This window comes from Habropoda laboriosa, unplaced genomic scaffold (assembly GCF_001263275.1).
Source record: "Habropoda laboriosa isolate 0110345459 unplaced genomic scaffold, ASM126327v1 scaffold88, whole genome shotgun sequence".
Lineage (NCBI taxonomy): Eukaryota > Metazoa > Arthropoda > Insecta > Hymenoptera > Apidae > Habropoda > Habropoda laboriosa.
Window position 1 is genome coordinate 692,681 of NW_017100219.1, and position 23,918 is coordinate 716,598.

The 23,918-nt window shown below is 42.5% G+C and overlaps 1 protein-coding gene across 1 annotated transcript in view; it reads right to left on the reverse strand.

Annotated features, from left to right (window-relative positions):
* LOC108570950 (CREB-regulated transcription coactivator 1-like) overlaps window positions 1-17,067 on the reverse strand; it is a 28,962-nt gene extending 11,895 nt beyond the window's left edge. Inside the window, exons 1-6 of the mRNA XM_017932888.1 lie at window positions 17,014-17,067; window positions 16,416-16,671; window positions 5,353-5,458; window positions 4,587-4,815; window positions 3,947-4,039; window positions 2,320-2,367 (exon numbers count right to left, since the gene is read on the reverse strand). Coding sequence (XP_017788377.1) covers window positions 2,320-2,367; window positions 3,947-4,039; window positions 4,587-4,815; window positions 5,353-5,458; window positions 16,416-16,671; window positions 17,014-17,067 — 786 coding nt within the window. The remainder of the gene's footprint in view (window positions 1-2,319; window positions 2,368-3,946; window positions 4,040-4,586; window positions 4,816-5,352; window positions 5,459-16,415; window positions 16,672-17,013) is intronic.
* Window positions 17,068-23,918: the final 6,851 nt, after the last annotated feature.

Genomic DNA, 23,918 nt, shown 5'->3' on the forward strand with positions numbered 1-23,918 from the left:
ACGTAGTATTTGACAGAAACCGGAAGTCGAGATCGTCGGAGACAGATTCGTCCTTTAATCTTTATTCCATTCCGAACGAACCAGTTTTTTTATCAGTCAAACGTTATTTCCTCCTTAAGCGGACAATTAACGTCCGTCCGAGCGGAGCGAGTGGCTCGGATAAAAGTTCTTTTTCCTCCGCGAATGCAAACAAGATTCACAAAGATATCGGATTCATTTAGCCCGGCAAAAGTTCCACCGGCCAGGCTGATACGGAAGTTTTAACTGGCGCGAGGCGAAATAACCTTTCCCAGGACCGAGAAAACGAGTTCGAAACTGGACGACAAACATTTTCCATTTACACCGCGCTGCGAACTTCCGATCGACGTTTCACCGCGGACCATCTCGAAATGGTATATGCGCGTTTTTTGTCTACAGAAGTACTTACTTACACGAGGTGATTCTAGATCGCGTGTCAACGCCTTCGAAAGTTCTATCTTAACAACCGAGTTGGCCCGACTTTCGCAACGTTGACAGGGGATCTTTAGGATCACCGAATGTTCGCGTTTCAGGGGCTAGATCATCTCTGAGGTTTGAAAATATCGAATTTTCTTTTGGAATTAGTGTTTCTGTGCTAGAATTTTAGGGGGGAAACGAGAAATATCTATGAAATTCAGTATTTTTTTTTAATTTTACTTTGGAATTGATATTTTTGTACTGAAATTTTAGGGAAAAAATGCCATTCTTTATTCGATCTTCACTATGTTTATAAAACTCAGTATTTTCCTAATTTTTTCCTTGCAATCACCATTTTTATACAAAATTTTATTCTTTTTTCATATGTTCACTGTGTCCATAAAATTTGGTATTTTAAAATTTTCAGACTAAAATTTTAAGGGGAAATGAGATTCTTTTTTCATGTGTTCACTATATCTGTAAAACTCAGTACATATTTTCTTAAGTTTCTTTGCAATTATTTTTATACGAAAATTTTAGGGGAAAAATGCGATTCTTTTTTCATATATTCACTGTGTCCATAAAATTTGGTATTTTAAAATTTTTAGACTAAAATTTTAAGGGGAAATGAGATTCTTTTTTTACGTGTTCACTATATCTGTAAAACTCAGTACATATTTTCTTAAGTTCCTTAAGTTTCTATTTTTATACGAAAATTTTAAGGGAAAAATGCGATTCTTTCTTCATATGTTCACTGTGTCCATAAAATTTGGTATTTTAAAATTTTTAGACTGAAATTTTAAGGGGAAATGAGATTCTTTTTTCACGTGTTCACTATATCTGTAAAACTCAGTACATATTTTCTTAAGTTTCTATTTTTATACGAAAATTTTAGGGGAAAAATGCAATTCTTTTTTCATATGTTCACTGTGTCCATAAAATTTGGTATTTTAAAATTTTTAGACTAAAATTTTAAGGGGAAATGAGATTCTTTTTTTACGTGTTCACTATATCTGTAAAACTCAGTACATATTTTCTTAAGTTTCTTTGCAATTATTTTTATACGAAAATTTTAGGGGAAAAATGCGATTCCTTCTTCGTATCTTCACTATGTTTATAAGACCCAGTATTTTCTTCATTCTTTTCCTGCAATTAACATTTTTATACTAAATCTTAGGGAAAAACTGTGATTCTTTTTTCATGTGTTCACCATGTCTATAATACTCAGTATTTTTTAATTTTCTTTTGCAATTAACGTTATTATGCTAAAATTTCAGGGGGGAAATGCGATTCCTTCTTCGTATCTTCACCACGTTTATGAAACTCAGCATTTCTAATTTTCTTTTGCAATTAATATTTTTGTACTAAAATTTTAGTGGAAAAATGCGATTCTTTCTTTATATCTTCACCATGTCTGTAATACTCAGTATTTTTTTTTTTTTAATTCTGTACACTTCTTTAGTAATTGGCAAATTTTTCATATTCTCTTAATTTAAATCCGACAGAGATAGCAGAGGCTCGACGATGCAGCTGTAGCATCGCCATTTTGCACCGAAATTAAATAAAAAAAAAAATACTTTTACATTCTCCAAGAGTAATATAACAAAATCCACGTGAAAAATTTTCCACAAAGTTCATCATCCAGTATCACTTCCAAACTTCAGAGATGCTCCAACCCTCAAAATTAGATAAACCGTGACAATTACTTCGACCGCTTGTCCATACCATTTACTTCAAGCTAAACAGCTTAATCTCGCTAGCTCGATTCTATCAAGCGAAACGATACCAGAAAACAGTATAAAAAAAGAAAGGATCGAAAACGCGTAACTACTGCTGTAAGCGGTAAAAAAAAAAAAAGAACAGAAAATAGTAGTTGCTACTAACCTTACACGTGTGAAGGAACCTAGAGTTAACAGGCACTGATAAATGGTTCTGCAAAATAACAAACACAAACAAACACTACAACAAAGGCAAAATAAAAATAAAACGAAATTAAAGGTGGCGATTAAGCGTAAAATAGGAAAGATTCCCGGTACTTCGTTCGTTTCTTCCAATAGTAAAAGAGAAAAAGGAGAAAGACATGCATCGTCGTTCCACAAAGTGGCTCTCGAAAAGACACGCGAAACTTTTCTCTGGACAATTAACAGTCCAGCGAACGAAAGTTTTTCTACGATCGAAAGGCGGCGCACTTAGGCCAATTAGCGGGCGTGAGTCTTGCGAAGGTCCGGGGCCGTTACGCTTCTTTCGACACGGTGCATTAACGCTTAACGGGCAAGGTGCAGGATAAAATCGATATTCAGCCAGGCTACGACTAATCTAGACAGCGATTAACAAACCGTGGCCGAGATTGGTCGCCCCTCGGACAATAATAACAATAACAACGCCGGTCTAGCGAAATTGTACGCCGCGGCGAGGCGAGCCGAGGCAATTACGCTCCGAGTTGAAACATTTTTAACGGTCGATCCGAGCGTTTCGTAATCGTTCAAGGACCAAGCAAGTCCATCGCGAGAGACGGAGAGAGAAGAACCGATTGATTTTTCACGTGGAATCTCCGGTCGAGAAATCTGCGAGTATTCGAAGAGGAAGATCTACACACCCCGGTGGTTACGAAGCACAGAACAAGCACAGAACATCTCTCTTTTCCTTCGTATCATGCAGTTGCTACGCATGTGTCAGCGGTTACTTTCTGTATCTCGCGAATTATACTATGTACATTTAGCTTTATGGAGGCCAGGCATCTTTTTGTCCTCCGCTGGTCAATAGGAAAACGAAACACTCTGGAGTAGCGTAAAATATACTTGCGTACTTTGTGCGTGTGTCGAAGATGCCGAGATTCCATAATTGTTCGTCTCTAGTTCGACGTAAAGTGGTCGGAACACCGTGTCTCTCTTCAACTCTTCGAGTAAACTTTGGTCCACAGATTATTTTCGACCTTTCATTTTTTTCATTTGAAATATTTCGTCTCGGATTGTTAAAAATTTGAAAAATTCGCGAGAGAGAGGCACTCTCTATTGGGTGATCCCATAAATTCGTACCGAAAATTAGTAATATTTTACTTTTTACGCAAACTTTTTAGATATTTTTAACACGAACCGTACAATGCCCGGTCAAATCGGTCAAAGGAAATTCTCTGTGAAATCTTGGCAAAAGTAATAGAGAAGAGAAGACTTGCAATTGTCTCTTCTCAAATTTAACCCTTCGACGACGATAGACTCACATACGCGTTCACGGGACACTATGTGAACGCAACCGAGCGATCGCCAACTTATGCGCGTACATTTGAGAAAATCGTAACTGTCCTATAAGTTAGTTCGAAAAATAGTGACCCAATTATGTCATCGATCTAACCCCGAAAATTCGGTAGGAACGTACGGGATGGCCGGATAAACAAAAGTGAAGAGTTAAGAGAGACACGGCGCTTCAGGCGACCGAGGGCAGGTGCAGCAAGCATCCTCTAAGAATGCAAACACTATGTAAAAGAGCGTGTTTACGGGATCGCAAGGATATTTACTTGGGCGCTGGTCTGATCCTGCGAAAAGGATAGCCTACCAGCTTGCGGCAAGCTGGTCGGCGACAGGTTTGTGGGACTGCTTGTTTCACGGCTCTGGAATACACCAGCGGAATAGACCATTTCAAAAGAGTATCCCCTGCATCGAGGAGTTTCGCTACCTAAGGCTTTTGTATGCTACTCCGGCGTAACGCGACGCTACCTGATACGACACGGACACCGACTTGGAGGAAACAAGAGAAATGTGGGCTAAGAGAAGGAAAAAGAAGAGAGAGAGAGAGAGAGAGAAAATAAACGGTACGCGATTATTCCTGATATCACTTCCCTCAGCCGCATTTTTTCACGAAATCCACGCGATATCGCCGCGTATAAAACCGTGGATCCCTTTCTTCTCTCTTTCTCCTTCTCTACCGAGGAAATCATTTCCCTAGAAGAAAAGTCTTGTCTCTCATCTGAGATAAAGAGAAACGTCGCATTTTTCGATTAATTCCTCGTTCGAACAAAGTCCGACAAGAATTTTCTCCCGTAGGAGGTAAATAGTAAGAGAAACGCGGTTCTGAAGAAATTTCTCTGCAAAATGAAGTACGAGAAACGGGGAGAGATATGTATGTATAAGGAAAGTGGGATAATTGGGCGGACTTACGTTGCTGAACGGTGTACTGCTCGAGTGATCCTCCTGATCCGACGGGAAGTGGACCAGATCAGGCAACGATCGTGTGTTGCCAATGGGAATTTGCTGTCCCGCCGGCTGAGAGCTTGGGTCTATGCTGCAAGACAAATACGCGATCCAATCAGAAATCGACGCGTTTACGGGGGCTTCGTGGGCGCTCGAGAACCTTTCGAAACTATGATTCTCGAGTCGGTTGTCTGTCCTGAAAACACCACCGTAAATTTCCATCTTTTCCAATTAGAAAATCACAGAAGATTCGTCCGCGAAGGACGAACATTTCTTTCATCGACACTCTCGTCACGAGTGCGAAATCAACAGTAACAAATAAATAAATACATAAATATGCGATGAATATTTCGACGGATGCGTCGGACGTGTTCAAATTTAAGGCAGCCTCGAGGACAGACCGGACAGTGGCTGTTCGAAAGGAGAAGAAAAAAGAATTATACGAACTCGATGCACTGAAGTGCATTAGTATGTGCGATATAATGCTCGGCGAATACAATGAAACCTGCGGTACAATAGCTCGCGCTCATAAATAATGCATACACCGGGTATACAACAATGGTACGGTGTACTGGAAGACATTGCACGAGATTCGCGAAATTCCACATATTTTTTTCTTTCTTTTTTTTTTTCATTTTAAGAGAGACTCGGCTAATCGGAGTGGACGTAAGAAAATTGCCACGTGGTTCGACGTGGAGGAAGGAAAAAGTGAGGGAGAGAGAATGCGTCTTACTTGCTTCCAGGCACTCTAGGTATTTCACAGGACGATCTTGGCCGTTCGATGAATCCGTAATGCAAGTCTCTGTTGTCGCTCCCGGATCCGCTCATGGTGTGTTGATCTGTGAACGACGAATCGAAGATGTGAGATAGAGACGTGGGGGGGAAATCGAGAGGAAGGAAATAATTTGTCGGGACTTGAACCGTCGGACGGGAAAATGGAAAAATTCAGTTTTGGGGCTTTTCGTTTCTTTTCGTGGATTTGTGGGAAATACCTACTTCTGCGATGGAAAAGTATCATAGCTTGGTGGAAGATGAAGATGTTAACCCTTTCACTACGGCAGATTTGTGACTGATGGTCAATTTTGAACCACTGTTAAGCAGCACATCTGCCGACAATATCCCAAAGTCAGGATTTCTAACTTTATGTTCCTTGAATATTTCTACAAATCCTGATCCGTCGGTAGGGGCAATAACTTTATGAAGCCATTGAACATCTACCGCGTTCTTCTCAAGTCGGTGTTTTCTCGCCGACGAGCACGGCTTAGAATTTTTATATCGCTGCTTTCGTGTATTGCTCGCTTCAGAGTGCTTCATAAGTTTATCGCCTGTAACGGCCCGGGTTCGAGGCAAGCGGAACCTCGCGGCGGTCACTCAACGTCAGCTTGGGGGGGTGGTCATTTCACACGTCTCCTTCCAGTCTTTTTGTCAACCGATCATCTGAAAATCAACCACCACCCTCGCGATTTTCGACAAAATGAGTTTGACCAATGTCTCAACCCCGAAACACGCCTCATCCGAGGCAACGACGAAGGAAACTCTCCAAGACAATTCAGTTCCTCGTCAGTTCGCATAGTTCATCGTTCAATTCCACGATAGTTGTGTCATTTCACTCGCACACCAAACCCTTTCGTACTCTTTCAACTACGCATAATTTATACTATTTCCGATTCGTTTGTTATTTCATTAAATTTGTTCTTACACAAATCCACCCATACTCGTTTAAACGTCCCTTGCCTGCGTAACAGTTCGTAAGGAAATCACGCTGTCTCCAACCATCGCAACAAAATTTCTTATTTTGGCCGCATAACGTTTACTAAATTAGGGTGGAAGTGCGTAAAGGAGAAAATTAGTGGACCGAAAGGCTTCAACAGCATGGCGTGAGCAAATTTTCAAAACGCCTGTAGGCGCCAATAGTAACGAAAGGGTTAACGAAGATCCGATGAAAATGCTGCTTCTTATTTAATACAATTTTAAATCAAATAAAATTGAAGTCCCATTTAACAGAAAATAATTATGCTGGAGTATTTGTCTTAAAAAACACCGAGCTTCCAATTCCTTCAAATTCAGCTGATACTCTTCAAGATATGCAGCAATGACCGTGAACCATTTAAAATTTATCATCGATACAAATTATTTACGAAAACTGTATAGTTTGTTTTAGTTTCATCAGGTAGAGAAATATTCTTTAACGAATTATTTCGCGTTAAAAGTTACGAACGACGTGTGAATAAAAATATTTTAACGGAAAATTGATTTTCCCCCCTATATTCTCGCTACACTGTACATTTGCTGAGAAGCGAAGCCGGGTCAGAATTGACCGACCATAAGATTAGTCGGTCTATAGATCAGAGTTTTTTTTTCGTCAGAGTTTTATCTAACACATTAAACTACATTTCTCGGTAACTTTTTTTTTCTAATCAATGGTTGAACGACCTTTAATGATAGCACGGTGAAACCGCTACAACAGCGGCTATCACACAGAGATAAAAAAGTATAACATCTCGTTTAATAAAACAGAGACGATCTTGACATCTTTTCTACGTAAAAAGTTACTCACATCGCGTTATCTACTCTTCCGTATCGTGAAACTTTCGCGTACAACATTTCGCCGTACTATTATAAATAATAGAAATATTCTGTAAACTTTCTGCAGGAGCAAATAACACGGGTCACAAATGACCCAGCTTCGTCGATCGACAGTTTAAGGAACAGTGTTTGAAGCTTCGGTGCAATAATCGACGGGGTACACAGCGAGTGATGAAATTATTAGAGCCACCTGTAAGAAATTGACGATTAATTTTCAGATGAAAATCTAGTTATACTAAATTTTTGTGCAATTTTACAAACTGCAAATACGCACTTGGCGACATTATAGGCAATATTATCTGTCGCAAATTTCCACTTGAAAATCACGTGTTACAGATTTGCTGATTTATAGATCTCGAGCATTTTCACTTTTCTTGCACTGTTTTTGCTACTTACAATGCACGGTAAATTACTCAAAATGTATGGAAAAAAGGACTGGAAGTAGCGCTGCCAAATACTAACTTCATCGTCACTTCTTGACTGTACTTTTTACAACTACATAAGCTAAGTTTCAACTCTTTCGCGTATCTTCAGTGAACAATCGTCGATTAACACTAGGTTTACGGACACGCGAACGAAGCCGCATATTTTCTCTGAAACTTATTTCGTTCAGAAACAACGATATACGAACGATAACACGAACAATATATTTCTACAAAATTTATAACAATCACAAGTGATAAGAGAGAAATGCAAGCGGTTTCTCTAATTTCCCCAGTGAAATTCGAAATGCGTGAAAATCCCGCGTCCCCTAAACCTAGCGTTAAAAATGACCCAGCGTGAAAACCTTGACGCCGCCGTTTCATTTCCACCCAAAAAGTAAAAACAAATATTTCTCGTAATACAGCTCTAATAATCCATCACCCACCGACAGATACACGTTAGACGAAAGAAAATTTCGCCCATCTGTTCGGCAAACACGAAGAAGATGTTGAAACGCGCTGTAGTTCTAGGACTACGCACGGAATACGTATTTCCAAGGCAGCAGGGGCGTTGAGTTTCGCTAGAGCAACGTAACACCATGTAATGCTACTTGCTAACGTTACTACGGGTATAACGTTTCAGTTCCGATCCCCTCGTGTCGCTGCACGGTGCCAGATTAAGAGGGAATCATCGAAGCCGCGTATCCGAGCGACCGGAATCGGAAAACCCACTGCGGTCGTTGACCTGTCTTGCCACTCGTTCGGTAATTCGACCGTGAATTTTTCATCGACCGTAACTGGCGATTCTACGTGAAAAACTAAATGGAAAATGTGGAATGAAATTTGTTCATGCTAGGCTTTGTTTCCGAGAAAATTCAATTTAACCCTCTGGACTGCTTTGTCGAGTGTGACTACATCAGTTTTATTCACAGGTACGAATGAAGTCATTTTTCAATTGCCAGCTTAAATAGGTATTATATTTCGCAATTTTTTTTTCTTTTTTGCCTGGATGAGCAATAGGTACCGGCCGAAAGTTTGAGACCACTGTGCATAGCAAGTTACATAAAAATTTCCAGAAAAAAGTAAGCAATTTTAAGAACTGTTTAACGAATTTTTTATAATTTAAATTAATCGAAATGGGGTAAATTGCTATTGATATCAATTTCAAATCTATAAAAACTTGGCAGCAGATTCAATATTGATGTAAACTGACAAGTGATTCCAAATTTTTGGCCGGTGGTGTATATACAGGGTGCTACCTGTAACACTTGCAGCCGTCTGACAAAAAAAGGGATTAGAACAAGAGTTGCAGGGTATGGAGTGTACAATGGATATCAGTAAAAAAAATTTCGAAAAGCTTGTTTTCATGGCGAAATCAAGGTCACCTTGTGTTTTACAAATAGGAACACATATTTTTTTTTTACCATCTTTTTGTGGACACTTTTACTAACATATTTTTATTATTTTTTGCAGAGATGCAAAAAAATTGTTTAAATTAGTCTTTTCAAGTGCATTTCAAGTAAATTTCTTAACCAGTTAACTGCGTTCGACGTGTATACACGTCAATCGAAAACTTTATTTCGGTGGGGTTGGCGTGTATACTCGTCGTGTAAAATAAAAAATTACCATTTACTATGAAAACTCGATATTTCACTAAGAAGTAAGAAAAATGTCATTTGGCGGTACGTTTCCTTTACGTTAAATCAACTGAATTTCTTAAGATTATTTTTCTATTTTGTTCATTATTTTATTATTTTCTGACGATTTTTAAGTTTTTAATAACATTGAATTGTTAACTTTTTTATCGAATAAAAATGTAATCCTTCCTCGTTTTGCTTTTCGTCAAATTTATAATAGGAGCATTTGCCCTGCGTTCGACGTGTATACTCGTCGCTGCTTGATTTTAATTACGCATCCCCTGAGGGATTTTTCAAACTAAATTCCGCAGTTACTGGTTAAAATAATAGGGAGTTATTGAAAAGAAAATTGGAGTTCAAAGGGTTAAAGATTCGCTACAAATTGCTGCTTCTGTTGACTTTCACGTTGATACACAGTGGTAATGCCACGTTTCGCGAAGAAATAGTCTACGCAGAGGATAGTGTAAAAAAATGAATCGCTGTCACAGAATTACAGTGTCGAAATATCGTCAGTCCATGACTCTCCGGTTCGAAGAGCGAGGGTTTGTGCTTTCAACAATTCGATCAGTAATGTAAACTCAAATTAAGAGGATCGTTGATAAATGTATTATCGATACTTTTCACGTAATTAGTGTCGTTTATTAGGACAAACTTAAAGCAGAGAGCACGCGTACTCGACAAATTTTCAAACTTGTTCCTCTCGAAAACGAAGCTTCTTGTGAACAAATTTTATTCCACATTTTCGATTCAGTTTTTCAGTATACGTTTCACGGTTTCTCGAAATTAACTCTTCGCACTCGTATTTTCGCGTCGGAATTACTTCTCGATAGCGCAATCTCGGTCAATTATTGCCTAAAAAACGTATAAATTTTATTCCAACGAGTTAGTTATTTTTGTTTTTTCCACGTTTCTGCGGGCAAAGAGCGTCCACGGAGCGTTTGGAAGGTAAAAACGCCGGAATATCCCGGAGTTCGACTGCAAAAAGCTAAAGACACACAAAAGAGAAAAAAGCAGAGATCTATTTGTACTCTTTCATATATAAATATTAATTCGTCGAAATATACGTTTGTTAGAAGAAATTTGGAATATCGATAGACGATATTTCACGCGAATATGATCTAGTTTCCATATTTCCCCGACAGATATTCAATTAATGAATGCATCTGTGACACATTGTTACCGATAGCACTCAGAGGACTGTCAGCGTTTAGAAGGATAGCCAGCGATATTTATTCCCGCCCGGTGACCTTTAACGCTAGAGCAACGACGAATGTTTAATCTGACAAGGTACGAGCTTGCAAGGACTAAAAGCTTGATCTTCGCCGAAATTCGCCAGGCAGCCACTCAGCCTCTCGAGTACTCGGCCGTACAACGAGGTAACGAGGTAATATGATAATGAGAGAATTTCTGAGACGAGCTGCACGGCTCCGTGGAAATCCAAAAAGTTACGGCGATAGCTGCGCCGCGATAATTCCCCGAATAATGCAGGGGAGAGCAGGGGAAACGCGAATTGCGAATTCGTAGATGTAGTGAATTAGTCACTATCCTGACGCACCGGGAGGATCCTTTGGCCGTTCCAAGCTCGAACGGCTTATTCATCGATAGGGTGAAACTCCAGGGAAAACGAAGGCACAAAGGACAACATCCCCGCACATTTTAGTTGATAGTTGGTTTCAGTAGCGAAAACGTCCTCTGTACGTGCTTCCTGTAAGATATTAACCCTTTGCACTCCGTTGTCGCCGCCATGGCGACATTGTAAGTGGAACTAACAGCTTCATTGTCGCTGCCGCGGCGACATTCTAAGGTATATTTTTAAGAAAAATTGAACGCCTACCACAGAGGCGCGGAGTAGCTGGTAGCCCATAGTGAAAACGATTCAGAGTTTCCGGTAGGTCGTATTAAAAATTGCGAGGAGTGCAAAGGGTTAATAAAACTACTTTCGCACACCAAGAAAACGTTCTTCGAGACTCCTCTCGTCGCCGCGGCATAACAGTACACTACCGGGCAAATCTTTGGAATCACTGTGCATTACAAGTTGTATTGTACAAAAATTTCCAAGAAAAAAGTTGACAATTTCAAGAATACTTTGACCAATTGTGAGAAAATCCGTCCCGAAGATCTTGAAACCAGGCCCAGCGCGCTCGGTGGGAACGACTCGCCCCTCTGGGTTTTTCCCTGGACCTGTTCGCGTAGCGGTGGACAGGGTTCGGCAAGACGACGCGTCCTCGCTCTTCATTTTTTGCGAACGACGCTCAGATAACGCGGATATAATATACTATTGTAAAAACGTAGACACGTTTAATTCACTTCACGCCCACCCTACTCCGAGTCAGAGTACTTTCGGACACAATTTTTCCTCGTTCGAATCAATCGAAATAAGGTAAAGCGTTATCTATCTGCGCAACGTCAATTTCAAATCTACAAAGAATTAGCAGCAGATTCAATTTTAACGTAAATTAGCAGGTGATTCGGAACCTTTGGCCGGTAGCGTGTATGGTGTTGGAAAAGCGTGAACAATTCCTCCTTCTGCCAGACGATCGATCGTACCGAATGCAACGCTAGGTGAAACTATGGACGATTTTTCCTCGTCTTGTATATATTCTTAATATATAATGTATAAGTAAATAAAATATTTAAAAATGTTCCCATGTGTAAATTAATTCCTTTATCCTGTTTGGAAAAGCAGTTTCTAGTTACATCGTGAGGTTTTGAGTTATTTTCTATGCGGTCCCTATTCACCGTATAAACAAATTCTTTTTTCAAATGTGTTGCGAACAATATTTTTTAAAGCTACTGATGAAGTATCGGAATATCTTTTGTGCGTTTTCACAAAACAGGTTTGAGTGTATTTTTAAATTTTCTTAAAGTTCGTTATAAAAATATACATCTTTCTATACAAACGACAAAAAAGTTACCACCTTCGTAATATCTCGTTTTATTCAATTTTTTCCTCAGGCGTTCGTAATTCCCCCAGACGGCCTGTGACGTAAAAATAATTCACGCGAACAGCCGAAGAAAACCCGCGTTTCGTTGCACGGACCACGAATTCAGGGGTCCAGATTTTCCCCAGACCGGACGGATCCCAGAAACGACGCGGGGACGGATTTAACGGTCGTAAGATTACGTTCTAGATTAGCCACGCTTCGCGTGAACAGTCCAATTTTATTAACACCGTCGTTACGGCCCGGCTCGAGGGTAATCTCGGTGGAAAAAACGAGCCCTGAACCTTCGGGAGAGGCTTTCGAGGGTTTCGACGCGGCGTCGACGATGGAGAAGGAAGAAAAAGGGGGGGGAGAGATTCGTGTGGATCGGAGGAATTTGAAAAATTGCAGAGGACAGAGGATGGAATATTTCGGAGGATCGACCGTTCGTCTGGATGACACGAGTTTTTCCAGTCGCGATAAAAACATTTCGCGACACAATTGAACGCCGCGACGCGACGGGTTAACAAGCGACCGTCTGATTGGCGCTAGCTTTTTCCACGGCACACTTTCGAGCGCGGCCCCATTAGCAACGCATTGTACCGCATGGAAGAAAGCGCGTTTTCAGGAGAATAACAGCCGAACAAAAAGGGGGGGGAGAGAGAGAGAGAGAGAGCGAGGGAGAGAAAAGGAAAATGTCGCGAGAATCGAGAGGAGAACGTGGAGGAATCGCGACACCGCGGATCAGTGGGCAGATCCACTTAGGTTTAATTAGCGACGATGACTTACGTCCTTATTTTCATAGATTTGTCTCGAGACGCTGAAGCTCGCTGGCCAGCCAAGCGTTTCGAGAGCTTTTTCATGTAGAAGTGTATTAAAACGATACAAAGTTGTTGATGCTACTTCGTCTTAACTTGAGAGGTCTTATTAGATGAGTAATCTGTCGATTCACTGGTGAACGCGATCGAGCTGCTGCATCCAAAACAAATTAGTCATACTTGTTTTCACGCTAACAGGGAAACATCGCGATGTGATAATCTGCGATTTTGATGAAATTTTCGTGTGTGACTGATCTCGGAAAAATATTCTACGCGTGCTTTTTTATATCGGCAATCGATCATAGTGGAAGGGCGAAAATCGCTCTCGAAATTGAAGGCGGTAAATATATTTAGTCTACCTTGAAACTTATTCGAGACAGACGAATAGCGTGAATTGACGAATTTTGTATTTTTCAACGACAAATTTGAAAAATAAAAGGTAATAAATAATTTTTTTAGATAGACCTAATACGTTTAATACTCATATCTTTGAGGGCAATTTTCACTTCATTAATGCGGACTACTGTCGGTAAAAAAATGTGTCAAATATTTTTTTTAGTGTTACTATGCACCAAAGTTTCATTAACATCGGTGATTATCACTTGGAGATGTTCCCTTGTGAATGTAAATTCCAATGTAAGCCTAGAGGACTCTTACTTGCAATTACTCACCCTATAACTAAGGGTCACAGCAACTCCTTCCCCACCAAAACAGCAATGACACAATAAACTCCCGAAAATGTGTCAGATTTCTTTCTACCCCTCCAATCACATGACTCGCGATAATTATCTCCGAAGCTGTGCTTTCGAAACGTTTCAAACACAGTCGAGCCTCTTTTCACGCGGTAGATTACGCTCCACAGAAAATCACAGAAAAAAGGACACAGAGTAGCTCGATACTCGGTGTATTTTCACCAGCTCATATCGACCTTGCGGCGTTGATTTCGCGGAAGCGCAACGACACTCTGCGCGTTCGAATGAAATTCATTCGAGTCGCGAATTTCCATGAAACATGCGCACCGCGTAACTTAAAAACCGCGTTAAAAAGAAGACACGCATAAAAAGAGAATCGAGTGTATATCACAAACAGTTCTCAACGTTTCCAACTCCAATTCCACCAACTTCTTCGCAACCCTTCGTAAACGCGCCGTAGAACAGCGTCCGTAGTCAAAGGGTTAATCTCTCGCAACCTATCAATTTACAAGAAGCACCAGATCTTACGCAATCCCGGCTGAGAAACGCAGAAACGTGTACAGACGAAGTTCAGTTCGATGTCGCACTTCTCCGAAGCAACTCGAACCTGCCGACGATTTATTGCACGACACGGACGGAAAGGTTAACACCAGGGAATATTCCGTTTTCGAGGAAAATCTCGTCAATAGTAAACGCTGTTCGTCGTACAACTTCCACTAAGGATAAATTGCAGCGTAAGAGCCCTGAGGAAAAATTTGAGGAACCAAACGACACGAGCTAAAGGCATTCTCTTTATTTCCTCGCCGTTGTTGCTATAATTTGACGGATATGGAAGCTCAGATTCCACGAAAGTGAATGCGTCGATACTCGACTGTTGGAGTTGTGAATGTCGAATATGTTTACGGTGATTCAGAGTGGCTACTAGGCGTTGCTACGTTTCGTGGTACTATTCTAGTGTTACTGTGGTGCTGACGAATGTATAGACTGTGATAAAATGTAGCGTGGAAAGTGGAAAAGTATGTAGTACCAGCAAAGTAGGATATAGTTTTAATTTCGCACTTATTCATCGGTTGACGAATATGTAGATGGTAGGTTGTTATAGCGTGGAAGTGGAAAGTACGAAAGTAAAACTATCGTACTGTAAAAACCGAGGAAAAATTTTTAGGGACCCAACGGGAATCGAACTCGGGACCTTCGGCTTGGCAAGCGGAGGCTCTGCGCGCTACGCCAACTGCTCCCTCTCTATTTTCCCTTGTTGGTTTCCTATTTGGGTACGGAGGCCCCGATACTGCAGTACTTATTCACCGGTTGGCTCGTGCGACGGTTTACTGTCGACGAAGCCTGTTCCAAGTTGAGATTGTGGATTTTGATTTTATTTACACTGCAAAATGAGACGTTGACGCTCGATTGATGGAGTACGAATGAATGAACGAATGCTTGTTTGAATGTGACTGTGTTGCTGTTCGACTGTTGAATTTGTGAACGGCGCGATACGTGCAACGGTTTCGGTGTTACTAGTCGCGTTGCTGTGTTTCGTGGGTACAGTATCCCCACCAATTCTTGAAAATGGGACATCGGAGTGGAGTTCGAGCGTGCCGAGTGAAACAAAGTGTTCCATATCGACTCCTGAATGTGAACAACTGACACTTGATATATCGGTATCCCACTTAGACACATCTCCTTTCTTTTGTTTAGTTAAATTCGCAGAAGTCACCTCCCCACTTAAGCGTCCGCATTCGGTCCCGACTGCGGACGCTTATGTGTGCACTGCTGTACTATGCTGGTGTTATTGAATATATAGGTGTATATATATATGAATACTACGGTGTTGATGAATATATAGGCAGTAGGTGGTTGCTGATTGGTTGTTGTAGCGTAGAAGTGGAAAATATGATGTGTTCTAATTGGTGTTTTTGCGAGACAAATTCGATCCCCGGTAAAGCTAGGTTTTATGGCTGATGCCACTGATATGTGCTACAGATTTTGGTCAAGATCAGATAAAAACAGTTACGTCGTAAACAAAAATTAATCTCAATTCCAATTTTCATCCAATAATACATCAGCTTTTCTTACTTGATGTAGTACTAAAACAGTAAATAACTGACGCTTAGCCGGATAGTCAGGAAAAGAAATCAAGGGGTTAATCGCGGCGCTGACTATAATCCAAGGTGGATCCGTGGCGGTCGAATGACCGTTCGCAACCCCGGTCTGGCGGCCAAATATGAGTAACACGTTTTATTGCAATAATCCGCCAAACGGATGCTTCCTTGCGATCCTAAGATCGCAACAGTGAAAAAAAGGAGAAAGAACGTTAACCCTTTGCACTCCTATATCAAGTCGCACTCGACATTTTTAAATTGCCAGTTTAAATGTGTACCTACACTTCGTTCAAAATAAGAGTAACCTCGCTCTCGGACCGACTCTCGTCCGTTCTGCGCGTAGACAGAGAGCGCAGCAGAGGGTAAGACGGAGAAAAACGTAGGCGGTACGGACGTTCTAGCCCTGCCTTAGGCGCGTCCCGTGCGCGAAGCGAGGTTATTCCTATTTCGAACGAAGAGTACCTGTTATATTTCGCAATATTTTTCTTTCTCTTCGCTTAGAATAAGCAACGCTTCCTATCAACCAACTATCCTTTCGAGTACATTTCAAACAACACAGAACTATTGGAAAGAGAATGTAAAGAAATCGGGAGCGCAAAGGGTTAAAGAAAGTGACTGTACCTCGTCGATGGGGGATGGTGGTGGTCGACTGGCAGGCTTCGTTAGCGCTCTGATGTAGAGCAGAATCGGAATTGGTTCTCCTCCATGTGTCAGGTGGTGGTGGCGATAGATACGGAACTCCGCTGTACGGCGACGTGTCGTGCCTCTTCTCCATCGGTCGAGACCTCATCGGTCCAACCCCCATGCTTCTGCCTCTCTCGTTGTTGCGGTACACCATGGAATTGTGCTGCATCTCCTCCAGGTTGCTCAGCGCCGTCTGCGCAAACCGTTCAAGTTCGTTCTTAGAACTGGTTTTTACGATGGAAAAAACAAAACGACAAACAAGTCCCGTGCACGTAAGGTTACGTTTATTCATAAACACACTCGATCTATAATAACATTCTCGTTTTCATTAGCATTCGCGAAGAAATGAAACTGCGATATCTTCGCTCGCATCAAGCGACACGAGTAGAATTATCTTAAGTGGGCATTCTGGTTTTGCACTTTTGAAAATTAATTTTTTTGGGGTGTAAGTGTTCTAGAAGACGGTAGATGAATCTTTAAACGCGTTTTTCCAAACGGTTTACGGGATATCTCGAGTTCTAGTGTATCGATTGACTTGAAATTTGTAGAGAACCTTCAGCACACGTCCTGGTATCGCGTGACCGTACATTTTTCTCATTCTTTTAACACCCTAACGACGGCCAAATGTGAAAAAAAAAATCGATAATCTAAATTGAAAATGCTGCCATTTCGTGAATAATCGATATTTTTATTTCATTTTCGTTCAGACCGTAGCTAGATTTATACCGATTAAGATTCTTCCTCGTTTTTTTACTTCAGATCAGCAGAAGGCCCGGAATCGTGTAAGCGATCAAAACACTTTTTGTAAAGCACACTCTATAAAACAAACCATAACTCACGTAACTTTGATTGTTTATACTTCAAATACCCATAAATTTATATGCAAAACCTTAACCCAAAAAGTTAAACAGTTCTTTCAAAAAAAAAAAATCCTAAAAATTGCTTAAAAGGTAGCTTTGAAAACCAAAATCCCCCGTTAAGAGATTTTCTATCGAAGGGGAATCATTCAAGAGGAATTCTCACAAATCTCGCTCCATAAAATGCCTCGTCCGCTTTACGACCGGTCCGCAGCGACGTAAAAAGACCGAATGCAGGCGTTCGATCGGAACAAAGATTCGTCAGGCCTCTGTCCAAGATAAATCTACGCAGATAGCCTTCTTGGACCTTAACAATCCTGAAACCGAAACTCCTCCCCTACAGATCAAGGATAGAAGAACGTCGAACCGACAGTAAAAATAACAAACGACCTGGAATCCTACATTTCCCAAGAGAAACCCGCGTGAAACAACCTGTAGACAATGTTTTCTCCATACCAAACTCGCGCTGGAATTCCCACATTTCACACGAGCCTGGTGAGTCCCGAGGCTCTCCGTTACCTGGCTAACGTATAAATACCTGGTGATTGGCAGAAAGAGAGAAAGAGAGAGAAAAAGCAGTTTTCGTGCCTGTTCGCTGGCGTCGAGAAAATAATCAGCGATTAATGCGACAACTCGCGGTAATGGCTGTTCTCATTATCATCGCGGTGTGTATTGGATAATGCTCGAATACCCGCGATGGTCCCGTCGCGAACGTGAGATCCGTGTAAACAGGCGGTGTTAATTTTCGATCTTCCAGAATGATGAAGAGGCGAGGACGGACGAAAGTGGAGTGAAGAGGAGGAGAGGTGGATATGTACATTTGAAATAGGAGGCCGGCTGTGGGTAGGCGTGACAATCGATGACGATACTATAATTAAAATATCCTTCGATATTTAGCCTCTTCTTCTCGTCGTCGTCGTCAAGGCGTCTTTGGACGAGCGTCGACGCTACGGTCAGACAGAGATAGAGGGGGAAGCGTCGGTTTATAGTGCAGCGAGATAAAAACGATGCGACCGTGAACGTGTACGAGAAATCGCCGCGAGAGTCGCTTCTAATAGCCGTTGGTCTCGCTTTTATATTCCCGGTCCGCGCGAAACCACGCTTTCAACTTTGGCCCTCTCCCCGGGATTCCGCCTGACCCTAATTTAGAATTTAGATCGCCACGCCGCAGGTATCCCGGAAACAACGCGAGTCATCGGCCGCGCTCGCCAGCACGCGTTTCCTTGCAGCCGCGCTGGTCTCCATTTCGGAGAACGCTCTCGGTACTAACTTTGACCGATCGAAACAATCGGGCGTACTTTAAGAAACATCGATAAAAATTAGACGATAAAATTGTAAATTTGTTCGATCGCAGAAGAGCACGATCTGCAGGTCGATTAACGGCGACGTGGATCAACGGTAATCGCATCGAACGCCATCGTGAGCGATCAACTCCGTCGCTGGTCGCAGCACGCGCGGCAAATTATTAATTATAACACACTGGCTGGTGCAGAAGCGGACGAGAGCGCGGCTATCGCGGCGCAAGGTTCAAGGAAAACCGCATTCTCCGTACGGCGGAGATGCAAACCTATTTGTAAAACGGTACGCAGCGACTCTCAGCGTCTCGTCGTCTCCGTTTTCGGCTCTCCGGGAAAAAAGGCAACAAAATCTCCATCCTTCGACGATCTTCCTCTATCGAAGAAACGACGAAGTTGGAGGCGGACGGGCAATTAACGGGAATACAAACGGAAAACGGTAGCTCGAAACGTTACAATTTGTCTTGGTGGGTTGGTGGCTGGCCTTTCCAATTTTAGCGTCGCGGGAATTGTATGGCATAACGATATATTTTTAGTCTGTACATCGTTAGGATAGTATGTACGCGGCTTTAAGTGTCGTCTCGCTGTGCTGGTCGCGGCCACGTTCACGGGCCACGGAGTAAACACACGTCGAAGAGGAGAACGACAGACAGCAAGCGGCCGATTCTCTCTCTACGAGGCGGCGACACGTGCTCCAACCAGGTACGCCCATTCATCCAACCAACTACGACGCCTCCACTCTCTCTCTCTCTCTCTCTCTCTCTGTCCATGCGTATTTATATTACGGCCGAATTTCATCCACGCCGACACGCGGTGCCCTTTCTCGTTTCAGTTAAAAAGCTCTGGGCGCCGATTAACCGGTCCACGTTTTTCCCGGCTCGGTGTCTGACAAATTGCGCACTTCCGACGGAGACTACCTTTCGAGATTTCGCCGGCGTTTAGAAAATGATACGGAAGATTCACCGGGTTTCTTAGACGACGCCTATTGTAAAAATGAGATAACACGCGTGGTATTTACGAGCGTGAGGAACGTTTCATTGAGAGGAAGGTCGACGAACTCGCGTTAAAATCATCTTTGTCTATCCAGTTTTCGTTTATTCGATAGGAGGACGCGAGTTGGGTTGCAGTTTCAGTTGTGAGAGCGTCGGATACGGAAAGGGTTAAAAAGCAGCTGTTTCTTTTAAATTCTAAAATATATTACCGAGCAGAGAACATCCTCCCACCTTCGGGTTGAAACGCTTTTTTTTTTTCGCACGAGCATTCCTTCCAAGTGATCTCAAATTCTAGAAATAATCGTACCCCGGTCACTTTTCATGAATCACCGTGTGTAATGCGCGTTTTTTTTTTTCCGTATGCTTCTTCTCTAGAATCGTCTTACTATTGCGTTTCAACGGGGTCTTAAGTACACGTGTCGGTCTAAACGAAACGTGAAATGAACGCGGAACGATCGTTGCAGCGATTTTCGCGCGGGCACGAGAGATCTGTTAATGAAAGAATCGAGTTAACGGTCGTACACGAAGGGAAATTAATAAGCTGTCAACCAGTATGAACTGGTATGAACCGCGGGTTAAATCGTCTCATTCGATCCTCGCAATTAGCAACGATTCTCCGGTTGTTAGGCGCGTTTGACGATGGAATTGGCGAAATCCGGTCGCCGGTGCTCCTTTTCTGCCGCGCGCCATTCATCGATACGAAAGGATCCGGGCAATTCGTCTTACATCGTTCGCAGCAATTAGTCAGCCCCGCGAATTCTGTCAAACATCGTCTTTTTCAACATTGTGAGAATAATTACAGACTCTAAATTTTGTGTCGAAGGGGATACACTATCCTGAGGTGTATAAAAATTGTAATTATTGTAGAAATGATCTCTTTTTACCCAGAAAACTTAGTTTTGGACATTTGTAAAAAATTAAATAAGAGGTCTCCTAATTAGCGGAGAACTTTTCCATTCTGTAACATTTTTACTTTTTAAAAATTCGAGAGGACAGCTGAAAGTTGCGTTTATATCCTGGGAAAAAGTGGAAACTTTCCATTTGGTAGTTACCTACGAAAAAAATTCCCAAACTTTACCTATTTTTAGACGCCCGAGGGTGGTGTACTCGGGGAGGTTCGGCCGTGTCGCCGCCATTTTGCAAACAAATTAAACGAAAAAATACTTTTACATTCTCCAAGAGTAACATAATAAGTCCCCTATAAAAAATGTTCCATTGCGTCCTTTATTTCCTTAAAAAAAAAATGCCAAGTTAAGTATCATTTCCATCTCTCAGCAGTGATTTAACCCTCTAAACCCTTCAACAACTCTCCCATATTTCACAAAATTGAACATTTATCCCGTTCAGATTTCCGCGATACATCATTTCCCCCATAATAACCGAAAATCATGAATTCTCCGGTGACGGATAACGAGCGACGTGTTAATGAATAAATATCATAAATTCCCCGGAATCGTGGAGCGAAATTAATCCGATCCCTCCCACGGCGTGCTCGTTCTCCGGCGAAAATCGGGATGATTTATAAATTGCTCGTTACACACTCGTCGAAAGCTAATCGGCCCCAGGGACCGGTGTAACGATCTCGAGCGGGGAAAATCGCGATGCATAATCGGCGGAGTAGCGCGAACTCGGAACGCTCCGAAATGACGGGACGGTACGCTAAAAATAACAATTTCATCGGTTGCACGGCTGTACACGATGGAAGAACAAACCGGTCCGTAATTCGTCGAGCTTGAAAGCAACGTGTTTAGTAAGAGTGGCTCTGGCACACTTGGTGGGATTTCCTGTGCGCAGAGAGAGGCGAAGAAATTCATCAAGCGTCGCCCACTGCTCGCCATGTGTCGTCCCGGCATAGTTCACACGGCTATTACCTAATATCTGTTGAATTATGCGGTAAACATGGAACGCTTCTCCCACGGTTTGGTTCACGGACAACACCTCTGCGCGGCTCTTCTTTTATTGCGTCTCGAGGAACGTGTCGCTTGGGAAAAAATCGCGATTTCTACGCGTTCGGCGTAGGAGAAGCGAGAGTAACACGTGGAGTAGGAGAGGAGAGCGTGATCGCGTGCCGCACACCGACGATTGGACAACGTCCAACCGAGGATAATTTACGGTTCATACGCTGTTCCGAGCCCGCAGGGTTGCAAGCCGAAGGAAATGTTACGGTTTACGAGAGCCGAGGGTATTTTATCGATGTAACAGCCGATCCCCGTTCGAGGGGAAGAGCACACCAGTCGATTCTTCGACGGTTACGCGAACGCGGTGAATCCTAATCGCCGCCTGTATCCGTACTAATAATAGAATCATCACCTTCCACGCTAAAGCCAACAACGCTAGCTCGAAACCGGTAAATATAAACGCGTGAAACCGGATTAGAGGCGGGGATCGTTCATTTAGAAGACCAGCAGAGGAGTGGTTTATTCGAAGCGAAAACATCTATCTATCCGATAGGATGAATCATATTTTATCGAGAATATTCCTTTGTTTTGACGCGACGGCATTAAAGAGATACTGTTATTCTTTATCGGAAACCTCTCCTCTCTTAACAGCCTAGGCTAGACAGCTAACCTCTCTCCATCTCTCTCCGCGCTCTCTGTCGTTGGTCGAGCACGTAAATTTCACGGCAACCGTAGGCGTAACTTAATTATCGATAACACGACGATGCATTTAGGTTTCAATTAGGAAAAGGGAGGCCTGTGTGCGCGGAGGTTGCGTTGTTATTATGTTAGAACGCAGACAAGATTACGGGGTAAATTGTCAAGGGACAGGGTATAACGGTGAACGCGACGAGCAACCTTACGAAGAAAAGCTGTTCGCGGATGCTTCCTCGATTCTTATAAGGCGAGAGGAAGATAAACGTAAGAAATTGCCGAAACGACGATACAGGAGGAGCGTTTATACGTTCGTAATCCTGGAGAAGAAAAGGGGATTTCCGTGTTGGCCAATAACGGCGGAAAGGTGACGTAAGGATCGGTGCACGCGGGAGGAAGAACCACTTTCGTGCGGCGAAACTTATTTTCAGTATGCTCGCGCGGCCGACACAAGTTTTAAGAGGTTACCGTCTGCGGCAGTCTCGCCTCGTCCGGATCGTTGTAACGCTACCCGCTATTTGCATACAGTAATATGCAAAATGTATCGGTGAGTCGCACAGTGACGATGCAAGAATAACTTCTCTACGGGCTTTTTACGCGGCCTGCGTGGCCCACCGACACACGTTCCACGTATTTCCAGATTTCTCTCTCTCTCACTCGTGGCTGGCCTCTGGCTGGTGCCTGGCAATACGAAACGTGAAAATATTCGTCGGTGTCGCGAGTCCCCCGAAACGAGCCCTTTTTATCGAGACAGTTACGGAAATTCGGGCCTCCGCGGTTCGATAGGTGATTTGCATTTTACGGACCACTCCGGTCCGAAAGCGTTTCGGGACACCTTCGGGATTTTCTTTTTAGGCAGTCGTGAAAAGGGGTCTCTGAGGAACTTCCAATTGGAGTAGTGAGTTGTTAGAAGCAGCAGTTGCGCGATACGAAGTTAGAGGCACACGTGGAATATTACAAAATTACGTTAAGGCAATTTGTCACGAGCCGTTGCGGCAATTAATCGGGATATTAATAACCGAGAGTGATGAATGGAAAGCAGGTTTTTCCTTGGTGTGATCGAATGGTTTAGTCTCTCGATGAATATGGAATCGGTGTATTCTCGAGTTATCCTGTTACTTGTATCTCCGCGTTTTAACGGACTGTTGACGGGAGATGGGAATTGTCATGCTTGGTTGTCAACTGCTGGTGACGAGATACGCTAATTCGCAACATCTACGCCTCTATTATTGAATGTGGTGTTAAAAATGATTTTTGCAAAAGTACACATGTCGATCGTGTCCATTTGATCCATTTGGTAACATACCTACCGTCGGTAATGTGTTAAAATTGCATTCAAATAATTCGACTTTTAAAAAAAAAAAATTAAAATCATACAGATTGTGACTGACAAAGAAACGAACTACACTCTGAAAAGAGAATTTCCCGAATCGCGACGAGAAGCAGAGGAAGAAAAGAGATCAGACGTGTCCGAATAGTCGGCACGTGGCAGGATTTTTGGTGCGCCGGCATTTAAATACAATCACGCGCCCGTGCACGTGAGCTTCCGTTTCGTTCGGAAAAGGTTTTTCCGTTTCCGTTTTCGTCCTCGAATCGACTCATCGTTTCCACGAATCCTCCCTCTCTCTCTCTCTCTTTCTCTGCCTTAATTTATCCACCTGAATCGTTCGTATTTGCAAAGAAACGAACAGCAATGCCGTAACTA